The 26,591-nt window shown below is 40.7% G+C and overlaps 2 protein-coding genes across 4 annotated transcripts in view; one reads left to right on the top strand and one right to left on the bottom strand.

The window, feature by feature from the left end:
* LOC126856181 (protein jagged-2-like) overlaps nucleotides 1-18,537 on the bottom strand; it is a 39,581-nt gene extending 21,044 nt beyond the window's left edge. For both annotated transcript variants that reach the window (XM_050604459.1, XM_050604460.1), the window contains exons 1-2: nucleotides 17,070-18,537; nucleotides 193-489 (exon numbers count right to left, since the gene is read on the bottom strand). In XM_050604459.1, the coding sequence (XP_050460416.1) occupies nucleotides 193-489; nucleotides 17,070-17,117 (345 nt within the window). In that variant the 5' untranslated portion in view covers nucleotides 17,118-18,537. The remainder of the gene's footprint in view (nucleotides 1-192; nucleotides 490-17,069) is intronic.
* The window catches only part of LOC126856191 (INO80 complex subunit D), a 424,295-nt gene that overhangs the window by 46,246 nt on the left and 351,458 nt on the right, over nucleotides 1-26,591 (top strand). The window lies entirely within an intron of this gene.

Below are 26,591 nucleotides of genomic sequence, written 5' to 3'. Positions count from 1 at the left end.
ACATTTCGAATAGCGTATTCGACAAATAATATTTTTGTATAAATTCGACTTGAATGAAACAAATTCGCGAAATATGTTTATATAATGCAATATATTCTTATGCTATATATATATATATATTTGCACTAATAAAATTAATTGAAAAACAATTGCGCTTAATAAATTCAAATATAAATTGATTTAATAACTCACCGTCCATCGGAAGGTGAAATGAAGTGGCAGGGTGGCGGGCTCGGTGAGAGTAAAGGTGTTATAACCGATAAACTGACTAGATGCGTTGCCGAAGCTACAGGAGCCGATGGCGGTGACATTCGACTGATATTCCTTGAGGCAGAGCCAGAAGATCGTCGTGCAAGGCGTCGAGCAGGGCGGGAATCCTCCTTTTCCGCCCCCGCCTCCCCCGCCGCAGCATCTACCATCCACCAGGGTGCCCCTGTTGTTCGTCAGCGAGAGGATCTGCACCTCAAAGTATCCGCTCGCGGTTGTCGCCTGCAGCAATAAATGAAAATGTTTTTTTTTTTTTTAAACTGACTCGACATATATATTATACGATTTCGACACGTTAAATATTATTGCTATCGCAATTACTGTAACGATCATTTATCACGATAACGCAATACGTCGAAAGAATGTCTGAAAAAAGAAAGGACGTTTCTAGAATCACATCACAATGCATTTTTGTCGTTTTACAAATAAAACAATTACTATTCAGACATTCATATATTCAGATAATAAATTACGCAACGATTTGTTAGGCGTTGTCAAAAATCACAGGTTAATCACTCATTAATTCATTGTAAATATTGTTACATAAATTGCGTGAAATTGAGAGAAAATGAAGACGTGGGAAGAGAGAGATAAAAAAATACCGAGTCCTTTCCAGTCCCTTGTGAAAGGCTTTTTCATAAAATTTGATTCCCGCCTCTGTGCCAAGCACGGGGACCTGAAAAAGCCTCGGGTTACTGTCCATTATTGCGTATCGTGGAAACGGAAGTCTCGTGTTAAGGCGAAAGAGATAGAGACGGGGCCCTCGGGCGAATGCGTCGAATACAGCAGCAGCAGCAGCGGCGGTAACTTGGTGCCAATCTCGGGAAAGAAATCGGGCAGTTTCGAAACTGCAATCGCGCGGTCGGGCAATTTTCGAGCTCGCCGCGCCAATACTGCGTGCCGTTACGCGCGATACGCATCGCGTATTCTACGTAAGTACGGTGGTAAGAGCGGTTACTTCTTCCCCTCACACACTTGCGCATCCAAGTTCCTCATACGCAAATTCCAATCGCGATATACGAAAAGCCGAATTAGTTATCGAAATGACAAATGTACAAATACGAGTTAAAATATATAAATCAATATTAGATTTATATAATACATATAATAGGGTCGGTTCAAACGTTCCGGTCAGACTTTGAGATTTTATAGAAAAATTAATTCTGAATAAAAAATTTCCTATAAACATGAATCAGAAAATGCTTCCTTAAAAAGTTAGTGTCCAAAAATCTCTTAAATCACGGGTATTTTATACATTTTTAAATATCAGGGGAACTATGCGTTTTTTAACAAAAAGTACCGAAATAAAAGTTAAAAGAAAAAGGAGAATTATTTTATTTTTATGAAAAAAAGATTATTATTTTTTTATTTTTATTGATTTTTTCCAATAAATTTATTAAGTTTCATTTTCTTTTCATTTACTTTTGCTTTTCTTTTCATCCTATTATAGTGATCGGTTTAAATAATGCAGAAAAGTAAAATTTTTTTAGTGGAATACAACAAGTAAAATAAACATTAAAAATTAACTAAGGCCATCAATGAAGAGAATTTTTAAATCTCTATCATAAAATTTGAAACTGGTTATCTCAAAAACTATGAAACATACTACATTTTGATTTCATTTGAAAGATAATTTAATTCTCTATGCTTTTATGCCGTATTAATTTTTTTAATTATTTTTTTTTTGATAATTGATTTTTTGATAATTTATTTGACGACCAATATCTAGAATCGAATAAAGAATATCCGTAATAAAAAATAACTATAAAGTACTATAAGTATAAGAGACGGGGCTTACATAAACTTGTGAAAGTGATTTTGTTATAATTTAATTCGCTCAAAGGGATATAAAGTGGGAGTATAGAACCACATTGTACATGGCTCGTGTGTAGATATGTTCGGCATGATGTGGGTGTATGTGCATGCATGTCTGAGCCTACGTAATTACCGTAAGAGTAAGATCGAAGGTAGAAAGCGCGCAAAGGATCGTCTGCTGGCCTTTGCGCTTTCCATAACGCGCTTCCTTCTATGTTACATAAGACCGTTTCGCGAGTGACATTTTAACGGTCTGGCGCGGCGTCGAGCTCCCGCGGCTCTTCGATTCTTCGGCTCGAGAAACGTCGGAGATATAATTGAAAAGATGAAAAATGTACCATCTCGCGTATTGACGATACTCGCGCGATGACAATCGCACACGTTACAAGAAAGAGGAGTCTTGTAGCAATAACATAATGGACTTCGTAATAAGAATCGGATCTTGTGTGCGTTCAAACAAAAGACACGTATAGAGAGTCCATTTAAGTTATAAGCTATGTAATTTCGTGTCTTTAACCAACGTGATGATATGCACCGTAATGTACACATCGGAGAAATCCTTAAAAGATGGAAAGGAGTGTGAATCAGCTGTTTCTGCGAAATGTCATATGAGCTCAATATTTTAATAAATAATAGTTAAATCGCACAAATATGGTGTAGACAGTGCAAATTATTTTGTAAAGAATATAATTATAAATAAAAGTTGCACAAAAATATACATACATATATATTTCTTTCATTTAGAAAAATTATAAATATTGTATAGTTACACATACATATATTTTCTTATATATGTCAAACTTTAGCTTTATTTAACAATAGATATATAGTATTTCATTAAAAAGAATTTTATACTCATATAATAATATTTATATATTTTTATTTAAAAAATTATGATATTAATTGTGGCTTCCTACGTATTTGTATTAGTTTCAATATTAATTCAATACATTTTTACAGCATACTGTGCAACAATCTACTTTATTATTTTCTACAGATCATTTCGTTCGAAGAGAGAAAAAAATTCGTTTTAATAAATTTCAAACAAATACTTTGAGCTTCAAACTATTCCTCAAGAAGATAGTCTCGCATATACAATCCAATTGTTTACGTACGTCTGTTTACATACGTGACATCTCAGTGTCAAAAAGAATTATTAATAATAATATCGCCATTTATCTCTACTTAGTCGGCAATAATAATAATCATGCTCGCAGTGAATATATGATTCATTAAAAACAACCGATGTTTTTCGCTAAAAATCGGAGAATCGACCGAACTCCTCCTGATCGCGACGATGTTCGATGTCGTCTCGTCGCGCTTCTCGTTTTTACGACGATCAATTGCTTGTACGGCGATGAATCCCACCGTCGTACGAGTTTCCGTGAGCGCGGTGACGATAGCTGCGCGTTTGTTTGGAAAGCGAACGTCGTGTGTAACGACCCGCGTACGCGTTTTATTAGCCGAGCATACTTATTCTAGAGGCTCTCTCGGCTTCGCCGGTAACCTCTTGCCTCCGTGCGCGCGGTCCAGCGTTAGAGTTCTCTCCTCTTTCTCTTTCTCGCTTGCGCGCGCGGACGTTTGCAAACGCGCGCTCCGCAAACTTTGCACAGTCTGCTCACGTGCCGACGAGAAATTGCCGGACGACGGGCAAGCTGGAGATGTTTTAAGTTAGCCGACGCGGAAGAGTCTCTCTTCTAGACGCAGCATGCGGATGGGCGCTTACGGAGAGCCCATGGCCGGAGGATATTCAACGTAATGTTCATAAAACGCGACCGGAATATCTGACGAAATTTTGGAACCGGATTGAAAAATGGGGAGCAAGAATTCCCGATAATATTTTAATAACGCCTTCGCTGCCATTTTCGTAATACAATGTATCGATATGTTAATGACGTAGGCAAAACATATTTACTTTTAAATAAAATGTATGTAAAGAGATAAGAACAAAGATATTAATAATATTGTGCAATATAACATTGGAATATTTAATCGTTATTTAATGGAAGTAAATTTTAATTAAAGCTTAAATATTGTTCTTAATTCTTTCATACTCCATATAATTTTTATTTTATTATTCATTATTTGAAAGGGTGATAAAAATCGTTTTCATCGAGCTTTAAAAAAATCTGTGCGGTTCGAATTCGATCACGATGATTTTCGCATTCATCGTTGAAAAAACACACGCGTCTCACTATCCCAGTATTTTCCCACATGGTCGGAGTCGACTGCCACCCAGCGATAATTGAAGTTCCCCGGGGCTGTCGAGGTGTAATAAAGGTGGGGGACACCTCGTATTAGCGGCCACTTCCCCATCCTGACACCGCGCCTTCGGAGCGTTCGTTTCTTTCGCAGCGGCGCTCGCTTTCGCGGTTATTAAGTTGAAAGTTCATCCCTTTCTAACCGCACATTACGCGCGCATTGTAATAACTCCATTGTCCTTTAAACAGGTTTCATGATTTACATTGAAAAATAAGATTCTTAAATTATACCCGACTGTATTATTGCCTTTTTAATGACCGAGTTGAAGGGAGATACTTTTGAAAAGGCGTACGAATTTAATTTTTCAGTTTCGTTTTCTCACGACGAGATCAGATCCAACACAAATTTCGGAGATCAAGTTTCTGAACACCTAATAAAGATGAAATGTTTCGCAGAGTGTTTTATAATATATCCATTATAGAGAAGCGTTATCGTTGCCATCTGAGCACAAGTCTTTGTAACCTACGCTACCCGTGTATATACAGGCTCGAGAAACGAACAGAGCGACGGCCTTCGATGTGTGTCGAGTTGCACGCGTGTCTGTATGCGTGCGCGCTCGCGCGGCGGTCGGTTCTCCGTTGAAGAAGAGCCTTTCCTTTCCGCATAGCCAAGGTGCAGCGAGCCATACCTCGGTGCGCCTACTTTTATATACACACTACCGTGAAACTTGCACTAGCGAGAGGTACGAATAATTCGTCCGAAAAAAAAAAACACAAAGATATACCCGCGGAATGCATACTGAGAAAATACGACTCTACCGTGTCCTCTCCAGCGCGTCTTCCTCTTTTCTTTGTTCTTGCTCTCTTCCGAGAAAGCTCATTTACTGAGTTGCAAAAATCAGGTCTGACAGAACTTTCGAAAAGCCATACGGCGTGATTTTCCTTTTATCGAACAAATAATCAACGTGAAATTTGTCTCGAATTTTTCCACTACTCTTCTCAGTCTTATTGCTGATTCATAATAAACCATTATAATTAAATAATAAAAAAATAATGCTATATTAAAAAAAATATTAACTTTTATTCAATTATTTCCTATACAAAAGTATCTTAACATCATTAGTAGAATTTAAAATTAATTACAAACGTACAACAGCAGAGTATATGCCAATATATGTATATCTGAAACTGATAACTATTGTACTTAAGTCGAGATTGTTACAAAGGTTTAAAAAGTGGATAAGTGCACAAAATGGGTTATCAACAAATCGATTATTATCGCCGATTTCATTAGCGGGCTAAACACAGGCGGGGAAAAACCGTGTGCACGGTATACCATACATATATGTAATTATGCAAATACGTAATTATACTCGACTATGATTATGTAAACCTACGGAAGAGAGGTGTTCTTTTAATATCTTAATTGCGAACCTGCTACCGTCTGGCATCACAGCGGGACACGTCGATGAAAGTACTTGTATCTTATCATTATATGCTAATGTTAATTGGAAAGAGGCAACGCGCCTACAAAGTTCTTCATTTAAATTAGCTAAATTAACTAAATAAATTTTGCTTTAAACTTAATTTCGTGCAATGAACGCTATTTTGAATAATCGACACATTCATATAGAGAAAGAAAAAAAAAAAAAAACGCGACAAGGGTGCAATAATTTTGTAAAACTGATTGCGTAACCTCTCGTATTTTGCATAATAATAAATATAATGGAAATTATTTTCATTATCTTTTTTTATTTCGTTAATCATTGCAGATTGTGACTTTATTTCCAATTGCAGAAAAAAAAGAATGGGCGAGAATTGGCAAGAGGGAGAGATGGAAAAGGGAGCAGCAGCAGCAGCAGCACCGCATCGGCGACTGACGCGATTTCGGTTTCGAAAATCGTCCGGGGCCTTTCATTTTATCTCTGAGCTCCCAAGTCATAGGTAGTAATTACCGGTGGCCGCTACCTGCCCGAATGAAATAGACCTACCGAACACCATTTAATTTTGTACCGTAGAATCTCGTCTCCGGATTTGCGTGTGTGTATTGGTCACTCATATTGCACGTCTCGTATCTGCACTACGTTCCGTTGTGTCTCGCATGCTCACGTTTTACGGACTTGTGTTGAGTTGCTATACTATGGGCTCAGGCTCTGCCATATATCTCTCTCCCTCCCCTCCGCGAGAGATATAGGGAGACCTATACTTAATATTATTTGCTACTCGCTCGCCAAGCCCCATCGGCAAGGCTGCCAGACTGCCTTTAACGCGGCCACAAATTACCAAAATAATTAAAAAGTCTTACTTCGCGTGGGAAGTCCTGCGGACCCCCGCCTTTGCCTTTTAATCATTGCATAAACGAAAAACTATCGGGGTCCGAATAAAAAATTATCTGATTAATATTGTTGTATTAATTATTTGATGGTCTTCTCAAGATATTCCTTGAATAATATCACGCGATATTCTTCTCGTCCTGTACTCCTGTGTTATTTTATAAAAAAAAAATTTCTTTTGTCATGCATAATTTAATTGTATCTCATTGATGACAAAATCTCATTTAAATGAGTCACATGATCAAATAATAAAATTCATCACCTAATTTCTAAAGCAATTGTTAAAGGCGTCGAAATTAATAATTGCGAGAAAAATATCTTTCAAAGTGAACCATAATTTTTTTTCGCGATTCACGCAATAATTTGATTTATAATTAGTCATAAAAAAACATGCTTAAGATGCTTCCCATCAATCGGGTAATAAAATTCGGATAATATAATATCGCAAGGATGATCCAGCGATAATTAATGACAGATAGCTCTCATCCCCGCGTTTAGCGGGAGAATTAAGTTTTCTCAATATATCTTTTTTTTTTCTTTTTTTTCCCGAACGAGATCTCAGTCGAATGCGTAGGTGTTGTATCGTATTCGTTATGGAAAGACTCATGGGAACTTGTCGTCGCTGCATAAAACGGCAGGCCGCTATCGATGAACTTTTGTTAGCCCTAGTCAAGGAACGATGAAACCCGATCGACCGGACTGGACCGGAGAGATCGGCTGCAGCATCCTCTTCAATCAGTTCTTCTACCTGCGTGCCTGTCTGCCTGCGAGAATCACGGACCCGAAACGACAAGAACAGGAACAGGTGTGAGTCGGTGTTTCGTGCCTCTACGCAAGGTGTCTGTCTGTGATAAAAACGCGTGTATATCGGTTTCGTTCTATTAATTAATAACTGCGTACAGCATTCGATAAAATCCCAATAACGGTTCGTTCATTCTATCTGAGCAATCATCCTCTGAGGCATTTCTCTCCTCTTTTTCGACTCTCGCCTCTTTTACAATTAATCAATAATATCACTCAAACACTTTCAAAAATTTCTTGAAATTTATTCACATTTATAAACTGTCTAAGATAAATTCTGAGTAATTATAAAAAAATTACTGTAAAATTTTCGAGAGTTGTATCTTCTAAACCTTGGATCTCTGTCTAAAATTATTTATGCGTAAGCGCGTATGAAACAGGATGTAACTGACACTCTGCTGCTGGTGCAAGCGTTATTCATAAATTTGTCAGGCCGTAACTTTGTATTATAAATCGCATCTTGTATCCGAGCTCGTCAATTTTATTACGCGGTCGTCTCGCGGTAAGGACACTTGAAAGTGTAAAACAATCAGCTGCAAACCGCCTGGAGCGCCAGTACAAAAGACGCGGCGAAAAGAAAACGATCGCTGCAGTCTCTAATCAGCGGACCATAGATTACGAGGGTGATTATTCCCGATTACACGTTGCGTAAGTACGCGCGACAGTTGCGTCGCAGCGGAGCGATTATAAATCGACTAAATCGAGTGGGTTTAAAACGCGATAATAAATTAAGAAGAAAAACATCAGCCCACAGTTGACGGGGAAAGGGGGAGAGGCTGAGCGTTAAGGCGCGCACTTAATCATAATCGACGTTGGCGCGTCGCTCGAGTTCAGTGAACACGAAAATGAGCAGCGAGCTGATCGTGGGCCCCTTCCCGTTTGAATTTCAGATAGTCTCATTATTGAAATTCCCAAACAAAACAAATTACCGGCGATAAATCCCGCTATATCGTTCTTCTAAACGATCGGCCGTTTGCGACGCATATTTCAGTCGCGTGCGAAATGCAAGATGCACGTACTATGCATTTAAGATGAGGTAAAAGGAGAACTAAATGCTAAGTGTTGTATAATTCCAACGAGTGATTCGAACTTGTGATAAAGAATAGCGATTAGAATTTTGATAGTGAACGTTTTATCAATTTCGCATGTGAAGATAACATATCATGCCATATTTTTTTCGCAAAAGGTAAAAGGTACTATAACTAAATGCATATCTTAAAGACGCGAGTTTCCCGAGAAACGCGAAATAAAGTAACTGTTAATAGGCCGTCTCGAAGTTTTATTACCAATTACACCTGCCAACGTTCATGAGATCGTCATTCTTTTATCCACGGCCGTCGTCGGTGAAGGACAAGAAAACAAGAGCCGGAGGCGGCCAGCCAATGAAGCACAGAAGCATCTGCGAAGAAAAAAAAACCGCGTCTTTCTTCTCGAGGCGAATGGTATTCGCGCCGTTCCCGCACTGACTTGCGAACTTCCCTTTCGCGCTCGTTCTTCTTTCTGCTTTTCGATCGAATAACGGAGACGATCGACAAAAAATCCGATTGACACTTGTCGAAAGAAATCATGCCGGTCTTCAAAAAGAGAGAGAACCATTTCTCGATAATGGTAATAAAACATTTCAAACTGTCATCATTTGGAATATGACCCCCTTTCTGTTGTCTAACAAGATTTTTTTTTTTCATATTTATGTAATAAATAAATTAATCAGAATAAGACCCTGCATAGAGAAAATATTAGCAATAGAAATAAATATTAAATATTAAAAAATTGCAATTTGAAATTATTTTACTTCAAACAATAAGGGAACAGAATGCATCAATTAAAATTGTTCTTCGTAATATTTAATATTTATTCCTATTTCTAATATTTTCTTTATTTGTGCGCGGAGCCTACCGAAAAAAATTAATATCCATGTACAAGTACAGTCACGCGCTTTTTAATGAATCATTGCAGCCACGTATCAAGGTGTTCCATTACATTTAACGCGTTCCGAAATTCGTGAGAGCATCCGCGACGAGTTCGTTTCTACGAACTCTCCGTGTAGATTCGTTCGACAGTGAACTCGTTTCTTCTCTTCCCTGCCTTTCCTTGTCTTCCTTACTACTGGCAAACCACACGGGAAAAAGGACTCGCAGGCACGCACCTGTGCGCCGCCGAGGTCCATAGGGTACCAGACTGAGGCCCCAGCATCACGCTATGCGGGGCAACGCCACCGGGCCACATTATCAGTCTATCTGCCGAGCATTCGCCGAGGGTTTGCTCGCCTCCGGGCTGATTTTTATAGCGGATTCGCGTGACCGGCGGCTAAACGCTTCGCTTAAAAACCCGGCCCCGGCACCGCTTCGGCTGCTGTGCGGGCCCGCTTTCCGTTTTCATCTTTCTTCTCCGTCATCCCCTTCTCTCGCTCGTTCATTCTCGCCGCGCAACGAGCTTTTTCCTCGGCCACCGCGCTTCTCTCGCCCGCGCGGAAGATGCTTTTTCTGCCCTCAAGCATTCTCCGTTTACGCCTCCTCGGCTATCATCACGTTCCGCGTTATTTCCGTAGTTCGTTCTCTCTTTTTCTCTCTCTTTGCTTCTCGTTTCTTCAACCATCATCGGATTTGAGATTGATATTTTGTTTGACTTTTTTCTGCATTTTTCTCTTTGTTTATTACCGATCTTTTCTCATTTCTCATCGTCATAGATACATGCCAATCGCGGGGATCCGTCCTTTTAGTTAACCATCGTTTTCACTTTCAAGAGCGAGACATTCCTGCTCGTCTTCCTTCTGACGCCGATAATTGGCCACGCCGATAGACACGGAACGAAACGATTGCAGGAAAAAAAATCAAGAGAGATAGATAGAGAGAGAGAGAGAGAGAGAGAGAGAGAGAGAGAAGAGAATGGATCGAGGTGAGAGATGTGCGAGAAGCTCCGGATCGGTTCCCAGGACGAAAGCGGAAGGAGGCGCAGGCTTAATGGGTCGTCTTCGTCGTTGTCGTCAAACAAGAAACGCAAGCGGCATAGTATATATATATATATATATATATATATATATATATATATATGTATGTATGTATGTATGTATATGTTGCTCCCGGCTTTATCTCGTGCCTGTCACGCGGAAGAAGCCGAGCCATCGGTCTATGCCGTGGCGGATGCGTACCGCAAATTTTAATTAAGTCGCGCAGATAGATCGAATTTAACGAGTTTACGTTAATTAACGGCACCGCGAAATCTCGTCGGCGCAATAAACGCTACGCCGCGAAGAAGTTCGTGATCGCGCGAGCGTGTAATTACCGTCTCGGTGGACCGCTCTCCTCTTTCAGACTCTTCTTGAAACGCGGTACCTGACAAGGCGCGCCGGAACTAAGGCCGCCGATCGGAGCTATTGTGTTTGAAATAATCGTGTCTGAGATTCCGCGAGTCAATCGGCTAGTTAATCAATCACGCCTGATTAATTATACCACGCTCACGTCGAATAAAAATTTCTTGTCGAATAAAACTATGACTTGTCGGCGAAGAATTGTAAGAATTATGCGAGAAAATTGTGACAGCGTACTTTGACGAGATAAGATAAAGTTTCATGGTAAGAGGATATCAGTGGAGCATTCTTGTGAGAATTGACAAAGGAAAAGTTGAAGATTTCGAAAATATCTTTTAATATTGTAAATAAATAAATAAATAAATATTGTTAATAAATTCATTGATTATTTTCTGTTATTCCATTATGATAATTATTGCCTATCTGGCTATTTATTAAGACTAAAGGCTATTTATAATATAGAAATATTAATTAATTCGATATAATATCCTTGTTATTTTGTGTAATCACAAAGATAAATGTGTAAAATATAGATGTTTGAAATCATTACAATTATTCTTTGAATTATCAATCAACATTATTATAATATTCAAATAAATATTAATGTGAGAGTATAATAATATAAAGTATATACAGTTACAGAAAACATATTCGCATGCAATAATAACGTAATGGTCAAGTCGATCAGAGCACGAATGACTGAGAATCGTCAATAAATAACGATGTAAAATATTCTGGGGAGAAAGAGCGTGGATTGCTGGTCGTTTGAGAACAGGAAAGATCGCAGATGTGGTTAACGGTCGGAATCGCGCTGAGAATCGTGCGCAATTGCATAAACCGCGCTTCTCATATTAAACGGGAGCCGATGATACATTCCACGGCAAGTTCAGCGGATAATTAAGCCACGGTGATGGGAGTCGCGTTGAATTATCAATTGCGACGGCGACCGATAAAAGTCGCCGAGGCGAATTTCAGACGCATCTCGCCGCACATATGCAGAGGAATGCGAATCAATCCTCATAACCGAGGGATCTATAACGGGGATTTACGATAATTGTCGGATGCCTCGTACAATTTCAAGCTTAATAGAAAGATCGTCGTCCTTCTTTCTCTTCGTCGTTCAACGCACCGCCGCGAAATCCTCGCCGTGGAAAATTGCAATGGGAGACTCAGAGAGCGATCTGCCAGCTGGGTATTCACGTTAGTCAGGCCACATCAACACTTGCCGATTCGTAAGACCGCGGCTTCCCGTGAAATCGTCTTTAATCAGACAGTCCGAAGTCGATCGCGCTCGATTAATCGCGATTGTGCGACTCGCGTCAAATAAAAGCATCTAATCGATCGTTTAGCGGCGGTTTATTAGGGGAATTTTATAAGAGAAAAGAATCGTAGTGGTATGCAAGAAATATTTTGCTGCAAAGATAATATTTCTTCTATCATTTTCATCTTCTATCTCTTTCAATTAATCCGAATTGATTGATTAATTAAAATGTCTAAGTAGTATATTTCGAGAATTATATTAGTACTTATAAAAATAAAACTAATTTCTTATACACCAGATGTTGTAGTAACGATCTAAGTAGGATATAGAATTATTTTATCGTTTGAAAGATCACGCGTCTACTTCCGGGTTGATCTCAATCGCGGTCTCATCGATCGCCATGGCCGGGAGAAGCGTCAGCTGCGCTCATGGAAAGTCTGTGGAGAATCGTGTGGCAGTAATCGCTTTGTAGATTAGAACGCAACCTTGCGAGATATAAAATCCTCTCGTATTCTTAATCTCTCAGATTTTTTCTCCGCACCGTGGCGGGCAGTTTCTCGCGTTACGCGATACACACCGAGAGAGTGACGCTGATGTTTTTAAAATTAAAACCGAGCGAAGGGTATCGTCATGGAGGACACATGAGAATGAAATGAATTTACCATGTTTTTTTTAAATTAAAACCGCGAAAGAGTATCGCCGTGGAGAGAACACACGCGGATACGAAATTTACGCAAGCGGGATCTTCGGACCGCTTTCGGCGAACTTTTTTTCGGCGTCAGGCATCGCGCGTTATAACGGTAATTCCGCGCGGACTGTAATTGAAAGAGAGCAACACACGGCGCTTAATTGCACTAGGTCGAAATCATCGAGGGAACGACGGATGGCCCTCTCTTCTCCACCGCGCTCCGTTCTTCGAAAGTCGTTTATAAGAGAGAGGGCCAGGAGAGGAGGAGGTGACCCCCGGTAACTCCGGGTCGGAGCGAGGCTCCTAAGCTCCCATTATTCGTCGGCTTGGACCGAAATTGTCGATCGTTACGGAAGCGTGGATTTGCTTGCTCGCATCTCCTCTCGCCGGCGAACACACACGCATCATACTTTAACCCGGCAATTTACATTTGATATTTATAATTTTATCATTTTCGCGATGATTGTGCTCTCGGGTTCTTACCCCGAGATATTACGGCGGAACGACGAGATAACTTTGAGAGAAATAAGATGTAATTATTTTTATTTTAACACGCGCTGTCTCCCTAAAAAAGTATAAATTTTTGGTAAAAGTATAAATTGCGCGTGTATAATATTTCTGGATTCTCTTCGTTATTTCGTGTTACTCGATTATTCTACAGATAACTCTGAAAATTTGATAATCTTTAATGGATTAATATAGTTCGCAAATTCACAGGCATGTTCGCAATCAACAATGGAATGCTGAAATTTGCGATCGACGGCTTCCAACATAATAAATTATATTATAATTTATGCAAAAAGGAATACCCGCATAGAATTTGACATTAACATACTATACATATAATTGCAACATTAACATACATTCCCGATGCAATGTGATGGTGACGTGTGACAAGCACAATTCGCAGACAGAATATAAATTATATATTTCATATATAAGCTCAAATTGAACCTTAAGTATACAATTAATTTTAAAAAGTTCATAAAATTGCTAGATTAAAAAAAATAGTCGTCACAGAATATCGTCGTTTCTGGACAAAGCTAGCCGAGAAAGTAATAGGGGAGAGGGACACAGTAAGAAAATTATAAAGCAAGTGACAGGGCAACATCCGCAAAGAAGTCATATTTATGGCGTAAGTATGTATCTCCTCTGGCTGAGAACAAGGAGAAGGATGTAGCGCCGTGCTCTCATATCCTTGTGCAATTCGCGGAGAATCGTGTTATAAGACAAGAGCAGTCCTCCGGCGACATGTTACATATAGTGGTACATAAAAACGGTAATGATTACGAGGACAATATGAAGTGGCGCCGTAAGAAGCTGATTAATTAAAAGCGTATTCCGATCATGAATTGAACTTCTTGCTACTACATAAAACTTGATCGCATTTCTGATTAATGTCTTTTGTATGTAAACATGTAAAGTATATTATAATATAATTTCTCTCTCTCTCTCTCTCACACACACACACACACACACACACACACACACACACACACACACACACACACACACACACACACACACACACACACACACACACACACACACACACACACACTTTTATTAATTTTCCGAAGAATTAGAAGCTATTCTTTTCCGGTGACAACTTGATGGACAATTTTTTTACAATTATTTGATGTAAAAAAGTTTCAAGTATATTAATCTATAGTTAGAATTTAACATGTAAACCAAATGTCACTTTCACAAAGTGAAGATGCTTTCTACAAAGAACAAGTCTAATTTCGCTTAGAGAGTAAACGTCGTATAATAAAGTAACAAGAGAGCTTTTTATCAATATCTAAGGGCATAGATAATATAATGAACTACTTGCTCGAAATTGAATGAATCATTGCTTCTCTCACGTCTATTTATCTAATCACTTCACTTTACAGCAGTTTGTCACTAATTTGTTTTAATGTATGTAATTAATATATAATCGCTTTTTACGTCTATCGTCAATAATCCTTCTAATTATTTAACTTAGATATATATAATTTAAATATATGCTAATATATCGGCGAATAATTTAAATATCAGTGATAATTAAATCGCGTATTTCTCTCAAATCAAATTATTATGAAATTATGAAAAAAGTTTTGCTGATACACATAAAATAAAAAAAAAAAAAAATAAAAAAATCTCGAAAAAATTTAAAGAAATTATAGATAAATATTATAGATTTAATTAATAAGTTTATGAATTATTTTATTGTTTATTTATATATCATGAAGCTTAATAAATAATTTATCTTTTTAGCAAAACTATGATTTATTTCTCTAAAATAAAATAAACATATTTTTCAAATATATTAATCATCATTGACGTCTGCAATATTATCTATCTATGTTAAATTTAAATAGAGATAGAAAAATAAATATGATAAGATTCACTCGTTTTATGTCTGCGTAAAAATAGCTTTGTATCACTGATCGTTCGACAAGGCGGAAGACTGCGAGATGAAAACACGTACGTGAGAACGGCTTCGCAGATGCTGCATTACGCACGATAGCACCTTGTATGATGATGCAAGCTATAAACTGTGAGCATTCGAAAGGAGCCAACACGGTGTGTCGCTGCACACTGAGATCGCAGTGATCTATAATGATGGAGGCCAGTATGGAAATCTCATATATATATATCCTCTCTTGCAAATTAACTTCCGACACACGATCGCGACGTATCATCTTGTTAAAATCATAGCGGTAAGGAGATGATATTCGTAGAGATTGAGCACAGATGCATACTATTACATTATTATGTCCAATAGAGTTGACGATAAGATACAAAAAATTGTACTAATATATCAGAGTCATTGACTGTGACATTTGTTTCAGACCTTGTAATTATTTTTGCACGTGTTTGATGGATATATACGGTGCAAAATATAGCTAAATATAATTATATCTTAAGCAAATTATTAAATGTAATAAATAAGGCAGGACACATAAGTATGGGGATTGTAATATTAGATTCACAACAAAAATTACCTTTTATTTTATTTTATTTTTTTTTTCGGTACACTAACTCTTGCAAATGCAATAAAAGGGTAGCTTATATTGATTCACGCCATACGTTTATATTATATACTCATGAGCGAGAAATATCTAGTTGGTAAACGCGTAATAAGAGAAGCTTCAATCGCACACAAGTACATCGTAATGGCCGCGCCTGTCGTAACTGTTTATTTTTACAAATGGTACATGGTGGCCCCGGGGTATATGTATGCACGCCGTGCTTGGTGCTTGCATCACCTGTTCGAATACCACTTGTACCGCCGCATTGACTTTTTTCTCCCTCCCCCTCCCCTCTCCCCCTCCCCCCATCACCGATCTCGCTCGTTGTCGAGCGCGAGGCGAAAGAAAACGGGACATTTTTCATTCGACTTGTTGTTCAAAAGTTGAAACTTTATCGCAAACGATTGATCGATGGAGAAAAAGAGAGAAAGAGAGAGAAAGAGAGAGAGAGAGAGAGAGACAGAGAGCATTGTACACAACGTTAACGCAATGTAATCGTGTCTTAACGACCGCGAAAACCGCCCCGTTCGCGACGAGTAAAAAGTGCGCGTTCGCGCTGATTATCAAGTACAAATAGCACTAACGATCTTCTCGCATGCTGCGCTTTCTACGGCTCTTAAATACCGACTTAAATGTCTGCGTTAAAATATATTGCGATGAAATTTACATTTTACTCATTGTTAGCTACAGGTAACGATATTGAGGATGTTTTAAGTTGTTTTAATGTTAATGTTAATATCAAGTCATCTGTTTAGAAGTATATACGTTCGATTTCTGATATATGCTCTAACATCTCTCTTTATCTCTTTATTCCCTTTATATTCATCGATGATAAAACGATCGTCGACTTGTAAATTTACATAAATTTTCTGTAGATCTATTTTGCAAATTCGCGTCAAATACACAGTGATATGAATTGAAATACGTCGCGATTTTATATTTCATTCATGAAATGCGATATTTTTTTCTATTCTACAGATGATTCATAGTGTTTTATTTATTCATTCCAAGAGATTGATTCGTATGTATTTACAAGAGACGAATTTTAAATGCGTTCTTATCACTTATTTTAAACGATTATTTTAAACGAATATTTTAAACGGATTTTGGAAGAAAGTATGCAAAGGAGTATTCTACACTGAGAAAAAAAAGTTGTTGGTTTGACTAAATGTGTTCAACTGATTATTATTTTTTTAATTGAAATATTTAAGTATTTAAGTCAAATACGACATGTTAAATTTAACATGACGTATTTGACTTAAATATTTCAATTAAAAAAATAATAATCAGTTGAACACATTTAGTCAAATGAGCAACTTTTTTTTCTCAGTGTAGCGAATCGCAGAGAAAGACGACGCGACATGCGTCGCGGTGCATACCTGTATGAGGTGGGCAAGGAACAGGACGTAGGCGACGGCCGCCCTCATGTCTCTCCCTGGGGAATCCCCTCGACTACCGCATATCACCGATATCCCCGCGCTGCTCCTCGGCCGCTCCCCCTCGAGCACTCTCACGCCGAGATGCCCGACGCTGTTCTGTTGCTGTCGTTAGTGCGCGTATCCCTCGTTCTCTTTCTCTCACCACTCTCACCGAATATTATCGATCGCTATTATCGGCACACTGCACACCGCAGATCCTCCCGGTCCGCGCACCAACACCGAATTATCCACTGGCCTGTGTGTCCTCCGCGCGTGGAGGGACGATTATTTTTCTCCGCCGCTCTGAACACTGAACACTCGTAATCGGAGAACACTTTGTAATCGGAGAATTCGCGTGCGCGATTCCCGAGTCTTCGAGGAAAAACCGAGAGCGAGTGGATCCTTGTCAGCAGAAGCGACGCTCGACGAGGACGAAGATGCGGTTAGGCTCCTCTTTACCTCCACGACGCGAGAGGTACCTTTCACCTGATGAGCCTCTCTTTCTCGTTTGTCTTCTCTCGCGTATTTATCCTCGATTCGCTCGCGCGCCCAAGTGTCAAGCTTTTACGCGAAATTAATCGGCGCCTCTTCTTCGTTCCACGAATCGCGTTCACGGTTTATTCGAAAGATGATCGGATTCGCCGACGGGATCCGAATTCGTCGGCGAGGAGAAAGCGACGGCGCGCGCGAAAGTTCGACGCGTGATACTCGACACCTGCTTTTCTCGACTCGAGGCACGAGCCGCGACGACGTCCACAGCACGTGTTTTCACATACGGGCGATCCGACGAGTTCATAGAAATCGATCCGAGGAGCGTTAATAGCGTCGCGTATATATACCCTCTCTTCTTTCTCGAACACGCAGTTTACGATTATAGATCCGACGCTGCTTTTTCGCCGGTTGTCCCTTTAATCCTTCGAAAGATGATACGTGCTCGAGCTATCGGATAATTTCACTGATACGTATGTATGTATGTACGTGCAACAATTCTCGATGCGCGAATAACGGAGAGATAACTTCACGGAATCGAGCACTTCGAAGACTAAACTTTGTTTATGTGAAAACCCGTCGCGCACATCGATTCACTCACACGCGAATAACCATCCTGAATTCCTCGTCGAAGCAAGTGGTTTCTTCGGGAATCCGTGTGGGACGAGACGAGTGACACTTCGTTCGCGTTGTGTCCCGCAAGACAGTCGACGGCCGCGTTCCGCTGCGCTTGTGCCGTCGCGACGAACAGGTGTATGTGTGCACGTGTCTTGCGAACGGCGGGAACTGTAATGTTGCGACGCGGGTGAATATGTGTGGATACGCACGTATGTCGCTTTGTAGCCGGCGCGTATAGCAGTACGTATACGTATGTGTGTGAAGCGCGCTTCTACCACTGGAGCACAGGACGCAGCAAAACTTCGCGGGATACACGACTCGGTCGCTCCGGGGATACTGAGTCCGAAGCCGCGGGCCGGCCTGCGGGCCTCCCCCCTCCCTCGAGTACCGCGGCTTGTCCGCCCCCCCCCTCTCCCACCGATTCTCCGCTATCCCCCACCGCAGTCATTCCACCTCCGGCAGCACGGAAGATCCCCTTACGTTCGTCCCGCGCTGAAGCTCGCATCCTCGCCGAGAGTCCTCTCTTTCTTCAACTCCAGCATCGCGTTGCCGCATCGCACACGTTCACCAGCCAGCCTCGTTCCTTTTCCTCCCTTCTTGCCTGCAGCTCCTTCGTCTCTCTCTTACTCTCTCGCACGGCGCACGTGCGTGTGCATCGGGCTCGCCCGGCTATGTGTGCGTGTCGCGAACATCTCGAGGGCTCTTTGCTCTCTCTTGCCTTTCTATGAGGCATTACACGACGACGTACACTTGTGCCCCTCGTGCTCGGGATGCTGGGCCCGGGGAGCTTTGAACACGAACGGCCCGAGCGTATATACGGTTTTCTTACAATCGGTTTCATCACGAGCGGCGGTCGGTTGTATATTGTCACCTCTTTTCTCGCGATCCAGGTGAGAACGCGTGGCTTATAGAGCGACCCTCGTCATATGAATTTCGCGGGAGGGAGGAGGGGGGGGGGTTACGAAGAGCATATCAAGCCGCGGATTACATCACCGCTGCATCGCCGAGTGATACAGATTTCGTTGATGCTGGGAGGAACGGCCTCTCGTCGCGCATCGATGAGCGCGATAAGCGCCACTGGTATCGATTTTGATTTGCATTCGAATGATTAGCGTGCGACTCTGATCTGACGATGTATTTTATATAATATATGTATATTGCACGTTTTAATCTTAAACATGGATAAAACGTGTGGGATTATGCATGGGAGTACCATGAGACTTGTATATTTATAATCAATTAATTAATTAAACAAGACTGGCAGAATACTACGCGATAAAAACGGAATTATGGGAATAAGAGGAGAATCGCGATTACATTTAAAATTTTAAGTTTTAAAACATAAGTAAAAAGTAAATGACAAGTATTAAATTAGGGCAAAATTCGCACACACGAATATTAGTTTCTTGATGTCAAAAAAAAAAAAAATCTATACTTAAAAAATCTGGATTGACATAAATAATAAAATTCCTCCTTCGAAAGATTAATGCCTGATCTCTCGAGAAATATTTTGTGTCTCAAAGAAAACGGAAAAGAACCGCAAGGAACAGAAATGTGTGCAACTCGAGGAGGATTTTACAAAGTATCCGAGAGATTATTCTTGGCAAATTGGTCATCCCTTTTCACGGAGACAAGGCGTTTAAATGTCGCTAATAATTCTCGTATTTGAAGGCTCGCCTATGTGTATCAGAACGAAAGGTGAGTTCCCGGTAGGCTACTCCGGCTGGTAGAACAAAATTATATGTATTCACGAAGAATGAGAAATTTCGGACGATGAATAATGGATAAGTCCTGTCGCGTGTCCACCGTCATTATGTAGCTAGCGGGCCATTTCTCGCTCCTCGTAGAAAGAAAAAGAAAAAAGAGACAGAGGAAGAGAGAGAGAGAGAGAGAGAGGGAGAGAGATGCCGTCGCCGCGAATCGTCATTGAATTTCTGCCCCATATACACATACAGTATATATACCGTTTCACATAATTCGCGTGTCGGGAGTATCGTGCGAACTGAGAAGCCGAGCCGAGAGTTAAACGGCTATAAATTATCGTCGCAATGAGAAACCGCCTTGTTGATCTCCTTTCGAGAACATAATAACGATGCGTGTCACCTTTACTTGACGCGGCATCTGGTAATCGGGAAATTATAAATGCGCGACTTCGTATTTTGCGCTTGGAAAATTGTTACTTGGTATATGACGTTTATCAAAACTGTCAAAATTCTCAAGATAAGTTTCGAATTACTCGGCAACATTCAAAATATTTATCGTTGCATGGACAAAAGGATGACTCCATTTCTTTTTCAGAATCCTAAACTACTTTTTACGTCTATAAAAATTTAAAGATTGTCTTTCTCATTATTATTAACTTGCAAGAATTTTTGCGGACATAAATAAAACGCATAATATTATACTCAATAATTTCACAATTCCAATCAGAAGCTGCGGATTAACAAGATTAAACAAAAATTGTGGGAGAATAAGACAATAATTTTAAATTAGCTTAAGCCATAAGAGAGAAATAGAAGGTAAATGCTCCCTCTCAAGTACAACAAAAATTTACATAAATGATAATCGTAAATAAAAATTTTTTCTAAATAGATAAAATAAAGATAAAATAAAATAATATATATTTCGTATCAAGACACCTAGTAGGTTAATAAAATTAAGTTAATGAATATTCGACAGCGTCCTAATCTTCGAAATAAAATTTCACTTTCGACGTTCGCGCCAGTATCGATTCGCGCAATCATTATGACAGCGGTGTGGCTCATCTCAGTTGAAAGAGCCTGTAACGGACGGTGTAGCGCAGCGCGGCGGGGTCATATCTATTCTCTCTTTCTGTTCGGCGGTAGTCTCTCGAATCCAACGACACACACGAACCCGGTGTGGTAGCGTAGCAGTATGCTGTACCATGGTCCACATGGGCTGGACATCGGTAGTGGGATGCTGCGCGGTGATGCTGTTTGGTCCACGTTTACCGTCGTTCTCTCTCTCTCTCTCTCTCTCTTTCTTTTTCACTTTAATCTCTTTGCTTTCATCCTTCTCGGTATCGTCTCGTTTCGTCTACTGTTCTTCGTCTTCTTTCTACCACTAGTCACATCGTTCTTCTCGCTCTCGCTCGTGCCTTCTATCCTTCTCTTTCTTTCTCTTTTTCTGTTTCTTCTCTCCTCGTCTTGGAGGACTAGAGGGCCTCGAGTTAGCCGGCGGGCATTATGGTGGCTACTCCGTTGGCTTCTCGCATCTCTCGAAAGCTCACAAGAGAGTGTGCCCCCCCGAGGGTCAAGGAACTCCCTCGGGAACAGGTTCACCTCCTTCTTTGCCTCTCTCCATCCCTCCTTCCTCCTTTCTCTCGCTGTGCCGCGCAACGCTGCCAACCCGCCCTATGCCCCCTCCGGTTCGTACCTTAGGGTTTTACTTATTTTCTCTTATTACCGCCGTGGGCATGTAGGCACGTTTTACGCACACATCTGTACGTCCGGCTCGTATATATACGAGGTACGGTCCACCTCGAAGTCCATCGGACTCGTCGCCCTCGGTACTCCTCTCAGGTACTCCAATATATGAGCACATTATTACAGCGGCGCGAGAGGAGCGGGGAAAGACGCGAGGCTCTCGGGGAGTCTTTCGCGAGGGAGCAAAGACGAGGTGAAACGCACACGCGCTCTCCCGATGGATGAGGAAAACGCGCGAGAGAGCGAGCGTACACGCAAGGGTGTTTAGGTGCGGTTCCCTCCCCTCGCCTCGTCTCCTCTCTCAACTGTACCCGAAGCGAGCTCTCTGAGAGCCAGATACCAGATTCCACCTGTGCTGCCTGATCTGCTGCCGTTGCTGCCGTGCTCATCCTCCTCTCGTCTCTTCCATGTCTTCTCCGTGTCGTGAGATCGTTTCGAATTTGCTGGATAGCTCGTCCTTTCCTCTCTTCTCCTTATTTCTTGTCTTTTTTTTTTTTATTTTTTCTCGCTCTCTTAAGAGCCGCGACCGGACAAGGGGGGATTATGGTGGACGAGAAAACGTGTAGATTTTCGGTATACGCGCGTGAATCGACGCGATGCGAGAAATACGAGGGCTTGTAATAAAGGCATTTAAGTCCGTAGGTCGGTTCTCGCACCTCTCTTTATTCTCGCGATTCTCACACGTTTCGCCAGCCCGTCCGTTCGTTAAGAGATTCCCTACCGGTAATTCCAGCATATTGCGGCGGCTTCCTCATACACGGTCTCTCCAGCAAGAGATCCTTCCGAATTAACCGCTTTTAACAATCCGGCTCAAATGGCACGGGGGATTATATGAGCCGGTCCGGCCGATCGTGAATATTTTGATGCTGCGGAGACGTTGCCGTTGGCAAGAAGTGAAAGAATCATAAATCGCCTTTTTTGCTCGACCGCTTTCCTTCTTATCAGATTTCGCTGGAATCCCTTTCTCGAGTCATTCCAGTTTATCAGGATCGTTCGTTAGAGGTAAACGAGTATATGCGTGTTATTATTTATGATATACATGCATACGTACAAAGTGCTTTTCGAAGAAATATTTTTGCGGCGGCGGAATCTCCGCGTAACATTTTCGCGCGCGCGTGTCGCCGACAGGATTCTAGACATATTATTCTCCTTTACTTCTATTTTCATTATTCATGAATTTACGTTAGCTTTCTGAAGGGCCTTTGCGAAAGCAGGAGGTGTAATGGATACGCGACGGGGCGCAAACCGCGCGCCGAGTGCATATGCACACGCAGGAAGATTTTAATGATCTTTCTTCAGGCATTCGTCGGATGACTATAGATACCAGATTCCACCTGGACCGCAGCCGTACGTTGCTCCGAACGCGGGGCCGCGTCCGCGCCGTGCCTCGACGAGGCACAAGCTTCTCGCGTACTCTTACTTTCGTGCTTTCTCGTAAAATCGATGGTAAACGCTCTGAGTAATTACGCATAAAAAAATATTTACCAGGATTTTTTTTCTGCATCGCCACCTCTCAATGTGATTTGTGCAAAAATCAAGTATTATCAGAATTCATATCATCTTTGATAAATACATTTTACGATATATTTTTATCTCATTTTTTTAGAAATATTTTAAACTCAGTCATCAAATAAGAGACTGCAATATTTGTAATATTTTCGTTCTGTTATTTGTACTACTTTCATGCACATCGAGAAGCAAATGAGAAATATAATTTTAATCGGGAATTTTCATTCAGTCGGATATAATAATTATCTACGAGATAAGGAAAATTTATAATGTTGCTTCGTGATTCCGCTAGAATTTCATAACAGTTGCTGGACAGATTCGCAGGCGTGTCATGAACTCCGAGATAGCTCGATTTCCCCGGTCCCGTTATCCCGCGAATACCCGTCAAGTGTCCTTTTGACGCCTCGCTAATTGTTGCTGAAAGCAAGTATGCCCGTTACGTAGTTACGAGAACCTAGGCTGGCGCGCAGTTACTTTTTCCCCGTATGTGAAATTATACGGAGTTCTCGCCGAACGAAACGAATTAGCGAATCGGCATGCAAATTTTACGGCGAACGCGCGTAATTAGCGGTGCTTCGATGAGCACCGTAAAATAAAGCAAAACTTTCTCTGTTCACTATTCATTCAAAATCTTATTTAATAATTAGAGGCTTTCCCGAAGATTGCATCTGAATAGAAATCGCGAATAATAGCAAAAGCACTTCAGAAGCGGAACGCAATAAAACGGAATATTTTTATTTCTAATAACAATCTCGCAACAATACAATTCTGGAAAATCAGCGATATGTTATAAATTTTCTAGATAATTAAAATTACTGAAAACTTATTTTTGTCATAGATATAAATACTGCATTAATAATGTATAATATTTTATATATTATTATATTTTATATTATATATTATTATATATTATTATATTTTAAAAAATATTAAGCTTTCAGATATTGTGGATCTAAATTGTTTAATAAGTACAGTCTTAAAATAGAAAAATAATTAAATCTTTCTATCTCTTTTCTTCTCTTCATCTATTTTGTACACATATAACTATCGTAATTCCATTTCTCCATTAAATTCTGCAGAAATCAATAATATGTCATACATTCTTATAATTTTCCTCATAAGCATCTTGTCGCATGTACGTAATCTATTTAATTAATACTTGATAAATCTTATGATGTACGATTCAGTACCTTTAATTCGGCGTGCATTTAGAAGATGTATTGGTAGCTACAGCGGAAAAGTGCAAGGATATGCGCCGTAATGTTAATTGAGTGGCGCTGTCAATAACGATTAGATGCGCGAATAGCCAGTACGAAGATGAAGATTTATATAAACGAATGCAAGGATAAAAGAGATTTATCATTCGCGCTAAACGCGCATTTCGCGTAGCTAACAATAAGACGAGAAAAATCAACGCACATTCCATTTACATTTACAGACACGAGTTGTTAATCAATCAGCTCAAAAAATATGACGTTATTCCGTATGCAAGAAATTCTTTCCATCTCGAGTTATGTTCTATCAATTAAGCAGTGACTCCATTCCCGACCGTGTCCAAATATAGATTGCGTAACAGCATCCGCTGCCTGTGCGGCGCTTGTTTTTATTATCATCCCCTTCCGCGCACGTCGATCTTAACGAGGTAAAATGTTATTAGCGAGATAATTAATATTCGACCACGCAATTCTCCCGGCTTTGGTGAAGAGGGGGAGCGCGGTTGGTTTCAGAAAAAATTATAATTACCGTCCCGTGAGAGTTTCTGGCATCGGAACAGGATCCGCGAAAATAAACCTCGCTGTTTCTCGGCGAGGCGCATCGCGGATCGCTGCTTTGTTATTGCAGTCTTAAGAGGAGGCGGGCGCAGATATTTGGGCGTGTAATAATCGAATGACGCCGATGAGACGAAGCGGAGCGCGCAGAGGGTGATCGTTCAATTTTCTGCACTGGCGAGTCACAGCACGCACACGCGGGGCACGGGCCTTTCTACACATGTGTGCGCGCACACTTGTGTGTGTGTGTGGGCCTTTGGTCGGTTTAACGTTGGGTCAGTGAAGCCCGCACGATAAGCCTGGGCCGAGTTAATTAATGTTAAAAAAAAGCTGGAGATAAGAGTAAAGGTTCTTGTGTGCGCACCACGACGCCACTGGATCGCTGACGGGTCTTCTCCCCCGCGAGACGCCCGCCATCGTCCTCGAGATGCATATTGTGCTCGTTAAATTAAACAATCGCGCGGGGATCGAAGTAAAAATTCAAGTAAGGACCTATCTAATCTCTATCCCAGCGAGAACGAGGCCCGTCCTCTCTGGCAATGCTCACGTTCCTCTGGCGGCTTTCGAATACGATCGTTAGAACTCTGAACAGCATCCAGTGTCCTTGCAGCTGCTGTGATACGATAATGTTTTTTTTTTAATCTTTTGCAAACTGGCCCTTGCAATTAAATTTTAAGAGCCATTCGCTTCGAGAACTGATAAATTAATCGGAATTTTTTTAATTTGTTAATTCTCCGGCCTAGAAAAACTCTATGTGTCTAATACATATATTTTTAAATAACATTAAAAATACACAAAAAGTATTTTGTAAAAAAATATATTTTAATATAATCTATCTTCTTCCCTTCCCTACGTTAATTTCAATACAAATAAATAGAGATAATTTGAAAATTATCAAAATATGCGACGCAATTAATTTTACGCGTTTCTCCTTAAACGTTATAGATTACCATCTCGAAGAATGCTAGAATTTCGCCGACTGTTGATCGGTTGCAGATAAGCAATCGACATTGACGTCCTATTTCGACTTAGTTAAGATCCCATTAGTTTCGAAAAATGTCGATTCTCTAGAGGACCCTTTCGTCTTGTCGAAAGTGTAGATGCCTTTGCTGTGATATATTGGGAGCGACTAAGGTGGTTTTTAACGAGGTGAGCTGCTATACACTATCGTACACTATGAATGAACGGTTGTGTTAAGGCGGGGATCAACAGGTGTCTTTCCTACCTGACGAAAACTTATCGAAATCCGTTTAACGCCCATAAGGACCAATTATTGGGGATAGGGCGAAAGCCGCGAACGAAAGTGAGAGGGCCCGAAAAAAAAAGAGGAGGAAGTCGAGGGAAGAAAGAGAGGAGAGTAGAAGCGCGAGGGTAGCAGAGGCTCCCACAGTTATTAGGGACCGGCTGAAGATTTCCAAGTTTAAGGACTAACCTGCGCTACGTCGACGTTGGAAGGAGACACCTGTCAATTACGGACAGAGTTCTTAGATTCCCTCGTACCTGGGCCCGATCGTTATCCCGCTCAGGAAATTGAGCGTTCAGCCGGCTCGGCGAACCCCCCGCTTCTCCTCCCCGAGTGAAAACTTTGTGGGTTTCGTCGACGAGTTAGACCGCGCGATCGCTTATTAACTCTTATTCTCGTGCATTTCGTG

Source organism: Cataglyphis hispanica, chromosome 18 (genome assembly GCF_021464435.1).
Source record: "Cataglyphis hispanica isolate Lineage 1 chromosome 18, ULB_Chis1_1.0, whole genome shotgun sequence".
Classification (NCBI taxonomy): domain Eukaryota; kingdom Metazoa; phylum Arthropoda; class Insecta; order Hymenoptera; family Formicidae; genus Cataglyphis; species Cataglyphis hispanica.
The sequence above is the reverse complement of the archived record's forward strand: the minus strand, read 5'-3'. Positions and strand labels throughout refer to the sequence as shown.